At 42.9% G+C, this 10,550-nt stretch overlaps 1 protein-coding gene and 1 long non-coding RNA gene across 3 annotated transcripts; one reads left to right on the top strand and one right to left on the bottom strand.

The window, feature by feature from the left end:
• The first annotated feature begins 414 nt into the window (after positions 1 to 414).
• Positions 415 to 4,318, top strand: LOC127327554 (protein DEHYDRATION-INDUCED 19). Its single transcript, XM_051354333.2, has 5 exons — positions 415 to 727; positions 843 to 994; positions 2,567 to 2,644; positions 2,710 to 2,981; positions 3,844 to 4,318. The coding sequence occupies exons 1-5, from the start codon at positions 655 to 657 to the stop codon at positions 3,953 to 3,955; spliced, it is 687 nt and encodes a 228-aa protein (XP_051210293.1). The 5' UTR covers positions 415 to 654; the 3' UTR covers positions 3,956 to 4,318.
• A 1,192-nt stretch (positions 4,319 to 5,510) lies between these two features.
• Positions 5,511 to 7,953, bottom strand: LOC127327553 (uncharacterized). Of its 2 annotated transcripts, none has more exons than XR_011751190.1 (3): positions 7,606 to 7,953; positions 6,828 to 7,525; positions 5,511 to 6,325 (listed from the first exon to the last, which is right to left on the bottom strand). It is a non-coding gene; the product is annotated as an uncharacterized lncRNA (long non-coding RNA). The 2 variants fall into 2 exon arrangements; XR_007868607.1 differs by lacking the exon at positions 5,511 to 6,325 and having other exon boundaries at positions 6,828 to 7,050; positions 7,314 to 7,525.
• Positions 7,954 to 10,550: the final 2,597 nt, after the last annotated feature.

Genomic DNA, 10,550 nt, shown 5'->3' with positions numbered 1-10,550 from the left:
ATGGCCCGAGGATGGCGACCAAGTCGGGTCGTCGCCCACGCGGCCCGCGCCGCCCGTATTTCCGCGGCCAAGTTCACCGCCCCTCGGCCGCGCAACGTCACGGGTGGTACGTGTGGTGATCCGAACGCAGCGTTTCGCGGCGCGCGGCCCCCCTCCCCACGAGCTCTGGCTCCACCCAAATCCGGCCGGTTTTCGGGCTCGGCGCCGCCGACGGTTTCCATACGCAGGCAGACAAGCCCACGCGCGCCACTCCGACTCGGCTCGTGCCGCGCGTCAGCCCGCGCCAAGAACATATTTTTAACGGCCGGTGAGGCGATCGGACAGGGAGAAAGGTAAACGACGATGACGCGGCGGTGAGACAAGGACGGCGACCCCAACCCCAACCCCGGTGGCGAATAATTAAAGCGCCGCGGTACCTCCATCCCTCCGTCCGTCCGTCCCCCACCTGCAGATAAGACAGCGAGAGGGAAGCTCTCGCCTTGCTTCCTCCTCCCTCCTCCACGGCCCAATCCGACTCGCCGCGCGCGCGCGCCACCACCCTGGTCGTGCGGAGTCGAGGCGGGGAGAGTCAACTCCACCACCGCCGCAGGAGGAGGAGCGGCGGCACCCTTATCTACCTATCTACCTACCTAGCCGCGCGCGGAGTTGGCCGGCATGGACTCGGACCACTGGATCTCGCGCCTCGCCGCCGCCAAGCGCTTCTACGCCGCGCAGCTCGGCCACGCCGGTACGTACGCGCTCCCGGGATCGATTCGATTCTTCCTCTGTCCTGTGGTTCTCTTCGTTTCTTGCCTGCGGCTTTTTCGTGATCTGATGGCTGGTTTCGGGCGGGTGGGGCGCAGATCGGGGGGCGGGGATGGACGAGCTGGACATGGACGACGAGCCGCCGGCGGCCACGCCCGAGTTCGCGTGTCCCTACTGCTACGAGGACCACGACGTCGCCTCCCTCTGCGCGCACCTCGAGGAGGAGCACCCCTTCGAGCCACACGCCGCGGTCAGTGCTCTGCCCGCCCTCTGCGCCCTCTTACCTCAATTTGTATTATGGAGCCGCCTTCTAGTACTTGAGTGGCCTGTAGATTAAGATCTTGTTGGGAGGGGGGTTGACCTGAATGCCTGGATAAGTCGCCCCCGTGAACTCTAGCCACCCAGGCAGCGCTTGCTTCTCAATTGAATCATGGGAATTAGGAGGAGGTATAGTTTAGTTTGATTCATCCCAAGAAAGAATTCAGTGATGAGTTTTCCCTACCGCTCAACGCAAGTACTCCCAGTTATCAGTTTCACCAAACAAACTACTATTTCATATGTCAACCATCTGTTTCTACTCAAAACCAGCATGAGCGGCTATCACCTAGAGTGATGGGAAGCCAACCATGGTACACACTTCTTTGTCTAGTGCCGTCACTTTTCTTCTCCATCAATGCATGTCTTAGAGACCATTATCGGATAGGAGCAGCGTAGAAGAAAACTTTTATATTGGTAGCAGAAATATATTGAGGGGAACTCAACTCCTCATCCTTCTTTTATCAGAGTCAAGTAAATGATGATTTGGTTCTATGCAGCTTTAAATGTACTGGATGTAGACCAAACATTCTTTCACCTTAATTAAATTTATGATGATGATGATGATGATCAGAGGTTGAGAGGGGGTGTTGACCTCAAGTACTGAATGAGTACTCTTCCCTTTCTATTTTATCTCTTGCCTCTAGGGATTTGGAAGTAGAAATATAGTTGCTTTACTAGAATAATGTATATCATAGGTTGCATAATGCTCTAGTCTACCCCATCTGTTTGAATGTTCACAAGGGTGGGATTTTGGGCCCTGATCAGTGTTCTTGGAGTAGAAAAATACAAGTTGATAATGAATTCCAGGGATATAGAAAAGGGGAAATTTTGGCATTTGTTAGTGCTGTAAACTCATGCTTTCCTTACTTGCCAAAAGAACAAGCTTGAGCTGGTAATGTGTAACTAAGGAGAATTGGAAATTCTAGGAATTAGGAGGAGGGGTAGTTTAGTTTGCTCCGGGTGGTAAGTTTTTTTATAGCCGAACACAGGTAGGAGTAACAACTATCAGTTTCGTGAAAAAAAAAACTTCAATTTCATACCAAAATCCCTTTTTAGTCAAAACTTAATGGAACCAAGAGAACCATGATCTTCTTTCCTGTACAGTGCAGTCACTTTTCTTGTCGGCAACACTCCATCAACGCACGTCGTAGAGACCAATATATCTATTGGGAGTAGCGAAGAAGAATACTTATATATTAGTAACATATATAAATTGAAGAGAACTCACTTATCCTCTCTATTTTGTCAGAATCAAGTAAATGGGGATGTGCTTTTTATGTAGATTTAAAAGTACATCATATGGATCAAGTCTTGGTTTTGACCTCAATTAGATTGACCTTCCCTCAGATTTTTTTTTTGATTCACCTGCTCTTTATTGGTTTGTGCATGTCTGAAAGTAGAGGTGATGAATTTTTTGGATGTTTTTGCTGTTGTGGTTTATCATTCTAAATCAGTAAATCACAGGTTGGTTTCCTGCTCTTATCGTTTGTCTCCCTCATTTCAGCCTTGCCCTATCTGCTCTGATAAGGTTTCTAAAGATATGCTTAATCATATTACCATGCAACATGGGTACTTATTCAAGGTAACTCCCATCCTCCTACTCACCCTTTTCTCTTATTGGCTTCTTTAATTTTAGACTATATGCAGAATCGCCGGAGATTGCGCAGATTCAGTGTTCCAGGCAGCCAGTCCCTCTCTCTGCTGAGCCGAGATCTACGTGAAGCCCATTTGCAGGTGCTTCTAGGAGGTGGTGGGCATAGGTCAAGCACCAACAATGCCACAAATATTTCAGCTGACCCTCTGCTGTCTTCATTTGGCCTCAGCTTCCCAACATCAGATGCAGAGGAAGCATCAAAATTGCATATTCCCGCTGATGTATCAGTGCTAAAAGAGAAACCTGCTCCGTCGTGGCAGTCAAGGTATATACTAACTCATGGTAGATAGGAACACCAATCACACTAGATACATTCAAGATTGTAAAGGTAGAGCATTCATCTTCTTCCGTGACAAAATGCCAAAAGCTTACTATCCTAGATTTATTTATCAAGTGATGTAGTCATCACAGATCATTGGGGGAACTGAGTCATTGACCTGCGACCACTGTCCTTCAAATGCGTTGTGGTGATATTTAGTGTGAGTGCAGTTTTATGTTTGAGAAAAGAAAGTACCAGTTAGCTAGTTAGCTAATCCTGTAATCCATTGAGGTCATGGGGAAATCTGTTTTTACCATGGAAATTTGAAGCACATACTAATATTTTCTGTTGATGATATCTTTGCACTGAATTAGTAGGTCCACCAGTATCTTGGTTTGACTTTGGCCTGAGAATGAGCATGCAGCAGCAATCTTTTGCTTTGCTTCACTTTGATGCACCTTTAGGACTACACTGAAGTAGTGAGCACCTTCTCTCCTATAGTGATCTAGTCATCAGAGGAACTGCCTTTATGCCAACTATATTCCTCTAATGCATCGTGGTGATGTTTATTTTCAGTAATTTTATATAATATATCCAGACCACGGAGAATTCTGTTTTTGTCAATGAAAAATTGAAATCATTAGTTCTAGATTAAAGAATGCTTTCTGCTGACGAGTGACAACAGCCTTGCACCCAATTAGTACGCCAAGTAGCATGTTGGTTTGACTTGAGCATGTACCAACAAGCTTTTGCTTTGCTTCACCTTCATGCACCTTTAGGACAACACTTAAGTTGATGAGCGACTACTTTGAAGTTCTAGTTCTTTACGACTACACAATTAAGTCATCATGTTCTTTTTCCTTGGCAGTATTGACTCATCCCTCACGAGGGAAGAACGGGAGCAAAAGCGGAAGCAAGCCAGAGTCAGAGCGATATTTGTGCAAGACCTGCTGCTCTCCACTTTATTTAGAGACTGCTAAATCAAGACGAGCCGATGCTATCGGTAGACGGGTGCTCGTTGGTGCAGACTTCCGAAGACGAGTGCCCCCAAACCATGGTGCTGAGTGCAATATCCATGGAAGATAGTCATGCTCCTGGAGTCTCCTGGCCCTCGGTTTCCCTGCAGTGATGGAGTGCAGAGTTGATGTGGGCATTAGGCGTTAAGTTATTGTAGCCAGTCTGTACCTTGAGTTCCATCTCAGTTCACGATCCACGTACAGTATCGGTGCTGATTGTTGTGATGTTTGTACTGCTACCGCTTGTTTGTTTCGAAGCATTGGTTTGTTGTACTAGTTACATAATAATAATGATTTCATTGCAACAGCGCAAGGCTATGCAGTTTATTTCTAGTGCAGTTAGTATTGCCAAGTAAACAAACTGTCGAACTATGTGAAACTGACGACTGTTCTTTGCAGCCGGCATGGTGGCGTCCACGGGCGTCACTAATCTTTGCTTTGCCTCCCACTTGGTTTTCTTCTCCAAGCTCAAAATTCTTCAACCTTTTTTTCTTCTTATTTTGTTAGTAGTCTTAGATTTTGCATTTCAGTGAGCCTTCTTTGGAGGAATTTGTGGAATAAAAAAAATGAGACCAATGGTGGGAGGAACCACCATGGTATTTCATTAAGACAGTCTTTCTCGAATTTGTGGAATAATAAATTAAGGATCGGGGACTTGCAGATGTAGTACCAGTGTACCACACCGTAATACATGCGAGTTTTCCGGAAACACAGAGGGCCTGATTGGCTGGCCGTAGCTCTTTGCCGCATCGGGCGAGATCTTCTTTTCAGAGCCATATTTAACTAGGCCATACCCATATACCTGAATGGTAGTTTGTTTGGTTGCCAATAAAAAAAATTCCAGCGTATTTGTGCGTCTTATTTGGTTGGCAAGTAAACTGCAATTTGCGTCTCAATTACACATTTTGGCTGTTTGGTTATCAACAGGACGTAGTTCTAGTTACTACTTCTCCCAAGTGGTGATATTATCCCGCATGAGCAAAGAGCAAAGAGGCACCATAACAGCGAATAAACTAACAAATAAAACTATTATAACGTCGTTCAGTTTATAATGTCTGGGCGTCAAATAAAACTATTATAATGTCGTTTAGTTTATAATGTCTGGCCGGATCCTTCACTACAACACGAACTCCCCTACAGCAACGCATGGATCCGTATCTAATTACCCATATAAGGCGTTGCTAGCTCCCATACCAACGGATTAAGTATGCGTTGCGATTTTGGGGGTTGCTAGGATATAATGCAACACATATATGTGTGTTGGTAACCTATGGGTAAAGTCGTTGCAAAGTGGCAACAGATATCAAGCAACCATTGTATCCGTTGGTACATAATATATGTGAACTGAATAATTTAATTTCAAAATAAATATTAATTTCTGGATTGGGTGGGTTAATCGCCTCAAATGTATTAAGAGGATTTTATATATGATATAAACACACGGAATTGCACATTATGAACGCACTGCATAAACAATTGTATTTAATATTGAAATCACCATATCCATACATGAAAATTATCTTAAGATCAGTACACATCTTACAATCTTGCATCAGGATATCATATTCTAACTAATCCTAACATAAATATTCCTTCTAATCTTCTGCCTTCTAATGTAGAACCTGAATGTAGCAATCCTTTTTTTGGACCTGAAAAAATAAAGTTCCAAGTTTAGAACTTGTGTGGCAAAACAAAACAAAAATCAGTAGGAAAGGAGATAGTAAATTCTACGACCTACTTGCTCTACTACTCACCATTCTGAAATGTCAAAATACATATCTATATATTAACTATGCAAAGCAACAATAATCTACATATAGATTAAATTGAATAGAGACGCCAATTTTAATAATAGTAAGCTCAGTTCGTAGGCTCTTCATGATGTATGCACATGTAAAATGGAAGGAAAATGCGTAATGTTAATTATTTTTATCAGACCTTAAAGCTCACATCCGCATGCTGCTTGGAATTTCTTCGAAAACCTAAGTACGTAGCATACCAAAGTTAAGTCATGCAAGTTAATTTGTGCCATCCCGTGCATCTGAAAAAGCCCATCCCAGCTACATGCCAAGTCATTACCACACAGATCTAAATACAGAAAAACAATTAAGTATCCATGTTAAAGATATGAACAATCCAATTAACATAGGTCAGATACCTTTATTTAACAAGATTGACACAATGAAAATGTCATGAAGCACTAGTGATTGGTTTGCATTTACCTCTTTGCAAAGTGTCGTCCTCAGTAGCATCATATCCAACCCAGATATAGATGGAGTTTCACTGACACTGTTAGTCAATCTTGCGGGTAATCAGCAGGAAACATAACTGCACCTGTAATCACTCAAATTAACATCGCTAGCAGTATGTTCCCAAGTACAGATCAATGAAAGGGGAACTATTCAAGTCATGTATTTCTAGGAACAATACACAAATAGACCTTTGGGTGCCATTTATGAGCATCCCAAATACTTCTCATTGTGTATTTTCTAAACAGAGAGAGCAGGAAAAAAATAAGAACGAGGTGCAATGCACCTATATAATCAGGCTGGCTCCCTCCCTCCCTCAAAAAAATAAATCAGGCTGGCCATGGATAAGCACGAATATGTAGAATATGAGAATTACAACACACAGTTTGTGCTAATTAATCACTCTTTTGGTCATGCATTTGCATAAATTAACTGTTGTTTGTCATCAACATGAGGGTACATGATGCAATAAACTAACAAGATGATCCTCACCAAGCTCAAAAGCCACGCATATGGTGCAGTTTGGGAAGAATGAGGCACTTTAATTACTGACATGGTCTAGATAACAATTCTCACTAATGGCATACCGTCGATAAGCGCTGATTGCACACCTAGATTTTGTGTTCTCCCAACAACTTCAGATAGAGCCGTGAAGTTCTACATCCAACATATATCTTTACCTGGCCAAAAATCTAAGATAAAAGTGCGCAGCCAGTACAATTTCACATACAAATTTCTTCTAATCTGCTGAAGTAAAATCCATTTACTTTTCTTTTCAAACTTCAGAAATAGATGTCTGGGTTCTGAAAACTGCACGACAAAATAGGTCATTAACCCAAATATGCACAGATTTTTAGTGGCAAATAATAACCATACTAATCATTTTTTGTGGTTCCTAATCACTTAATTAATTAGTCAGCACAGTGGAGATGAAAAAACAGACCCACTCTACATTTGGAACAGAGGATGAGTGAGGTGAGAATTGATGCCTTGACTGCATAATTTCGTCACCCTTGGTATTCACCTGTGCATAACAGCAAAGCACTAATAGAACGATCCAGAAAATTATGCACCTGTGAGGATGTCCGTGAGATGGATGGCATCAAACGTTGTGAGGAACATCTTGGCGGTAGCACGAAGCCGAATCCCAATAGCCCTGGCCGCCCCATTGCTAGGACAAGATCCGTAATCAGCACCATCCTGAGTCCGCCCAGAACCAAGCCAATATCCCCATCGGAATCTCACCCGTCACCACAGACCAACAGTATGCGATGCGGCAAGAAAGCTGTAGAAACATTGTGAACGGGTGAAGGATAGGGAAAGGAGACAGAAATCTGAATCGGGAAAAGGAGAAGTTGTACGTACGAATCCCTTGGTCCGCCGTGTCTTCTATGCTCCGCCCTGTACACCTGCGACGCCGCACCGTTCAGCGCATGGTCGCCTCCTCGTAAGGTCTCCAAGAAGCAACAAAAATATGATAGAAAGAGGGGCGATGCGAGGGGGAGATGGGGAGGAAGGGAGATGGATGTCTATTCCACGACTTGATTTGTGGCGGCGCTTTCGATCTGGCCGCAACTCTGCTATCTAGGTTAAGGTGGACTAATGGAGGGGTAGGGATCGGGGAAGTTGGGATGGGGACGCCAATGAGCGGCGGGATAAAGGAAGGACGTGGGGAGGTGGATCTTAGATACATATATGAGCACCGTTGCAAACTATGTGTTGTTGTATGACTAGTTGTGTTGTAGTGCTTCAAGCCCTGAATCTGGTGGTCGCCACTTCAAAATAGCAGTTTAACACAATAAGTTAAACCCTAGCTAATCACGAATGTTAGTTCTGAATGCATAAGTAGTTCATGATACACAACCAAGAGTAGTTTATGGCACAACACACAACTGGTATGAGTAATTGGTTTTTCAAAAAGAGCTCACAGTTCTTGCGACGTGATTTGAGGAAGCAGTTAATTGCATATCCTATGCTCACTGGAATCACGGAAAGATCCACGCACGGTCCAGTTGAAAATCCTGCGGCCACTCTCCATCCGCCGATGGGAAACAAAAAATCGGATGCCGATCCCTAGAGATTATCCCCAAGAACGAAGAGTGATTGTCAAGCCACAACGAGGCACTAATTGAATACTAGTACTTCATATCAAGCCATAACTAGGCAATACTCCATGAAATTACTAATTGATATCCTGCCGAATTATGTCCATGAAATTAATTGCATTCGGTAGCATGCAATTTGTGTCTACCTCTTGCTGTCATATAAGTAGCGAAGGTTCGGCCCGAGCCCATTAGAGCAAGTACAATAAGGCTTAGTCAGCAGGCTATAAGGGTTTTAATATAATATATGTGCTTAGTTGGAGGAGAGAGAAGAGGAGAGAGAAGAGAGGTGAGCTACTATGCAATAGCCAGCTCTTGCACGTGCTCCTATACACTTTGTGAGAGTAAAAGGTGGACCATATGTTAGTAAAGTACTTCATTCTTATAGTCAACTATTGTACATATTAGCTATATGCTAACTACAAGTGACATGATATCTTATTATAGCCAGCAATTGGCTATACTATTGAAATTGCTCTTAGTCGTGTTCATCGATAAAGAGCGCTAGTAGTATAATTATATACATATAGAATCAGACATGATGTGCTACAGATCGTGCAGCCAGATGAGGGGAAAGGGAGCAGTGATGTTGTTGCTCGTCGTCCTTGCAAGCCACGCCTTCTCCGTTCAAGGTAAGTACGTGCTCAGGTGATCCGTCAACTGAAGGATCTCATCGTATGTCTTATATATAATATTTGTACTCATAAAAACATGTCGCAAGGTTGCCTATTCATAAATATACTAGTATTATTTTAGTTACATTTCCGGTGTTTTTATATGGACGGAGGGAGTACATGCTAATACCCATCTTGTTCTTTCCGTCTATGCAGCCGGCCGTCAGATAGATGACGACCACCAGAGTACCAGACTAAGGGCTTGAAGGATATTGCCATCTGTGTAACGGCTACGTGCAGGGGCGGCCGCCGCTTAGGGCAGACATGTTACTGCTGTGTATCCGTGCCCGGTGATCATTGTTGGGACACATGGAAAGAGTGCAAGAATTTGTGCGGGGCGCCGGCGTTACCATTCTCTGGCGGTAGCAACTACTACGTAATAATATCATGAAATATTGAGAACGAGGAGAATAAAAAATAATGCTATGTTTTGATTTCAATTATTAGATGTATTGTTGCGATATGTTTCTTCACAAGATTGTGCTCTAAGAACGAGCGGTGCCAACAATTTCCTACTCTTCAACCGTGATGAGAGTAGAGTTGTTTATTTGCAAAATAAAATAGGGAGCAGTCAGAGCTCAATCGACTGAGATTTAATTGAATCATGGTCGACGGCCCTGAAATCACCGATCCAGACTACTTTTCCTTATCCACGGATTCACGTTTATGGTGGAAGGTTTAGTATATGCGAGCTGTGCTAGACTTACGGACGGACGGAGGTTTCGATGATTACGTTAATAGCTTAATTTTGTTCGTCCAGCGTGGTTTCGTGTGACAGTCAGCATTGGATTTGATCGCTTATGCCAATGGTGCCTTTTGTTTTTGTTTGTTGAGTAAAACTTGAAAAATTCCCATGCTTTGTCACGGGTGACAATACATGTAAAGAAATAAAAACACATCGAAAATATAAACATTGCCTACGAAATTGTTTCTAACATAACAGAGTCATGTCATGAGACAGAACTGTGAAACGGAGCGGGGAACATCTGAAGTAGACAAGCAAATGAAACAGATCCATGAGGCTGTTCTCTGTTGTATATAACATATGTTTTGAATCTCATTTCTCTTTTGTTGAGTTGGTTTTGGTATCGCAGAGCTAAATAGGTTTCATAATCCGAGATGTAAGGGTTCACGTGGATAATGGCATCACTTAAATCCGCCGAGCACAAATATATATATTATAATTATTTTGTAGAAATATTATAAAGTAACACCAGCGATATTTAAGAAACAAAGTACTAAGCAACATTATCCACTATTTATCTCTCTCATAAATGTTCACCTATTTAGGCGATCAATAATATCTCATTCCATGGCATTCAAAAGAAGGTTGTTACTTAAAACTTTATTATCTTCATACTTAACACTTTGTAGCAGGAATGACTTCCTCGGTTGAAAGTTATCCCACATACGAGATTATGCAACATAGTCATAAAGGTTTATGTGCAAAGTGTGTTAGAAAGAGAACGGTACAAAGAACTAATTGTTCATATTGCAAATTGTGTTCAAAGAGTATGGCACAAAGAGCTCATTG

Source organism: Lolium perenne, chromosome 1 (assembly GCF_019359855.2).
Source record: "Lolium perenne isolate Kyuss_39 chromosome 1, Kyuss_2.0, whole genome shotgun sequence".
NCBI classification, from domain to species: Eukaryota; Viridiplantae; Streptophyta; class Magnoliopsida; order Poales; family Poaceae; genus Lolium; species Lolium perenne.
Note: the sequence above shows the minus strand (reverse complement) of the source record. Positions and strands in the feature narration are given on the sequence as shown.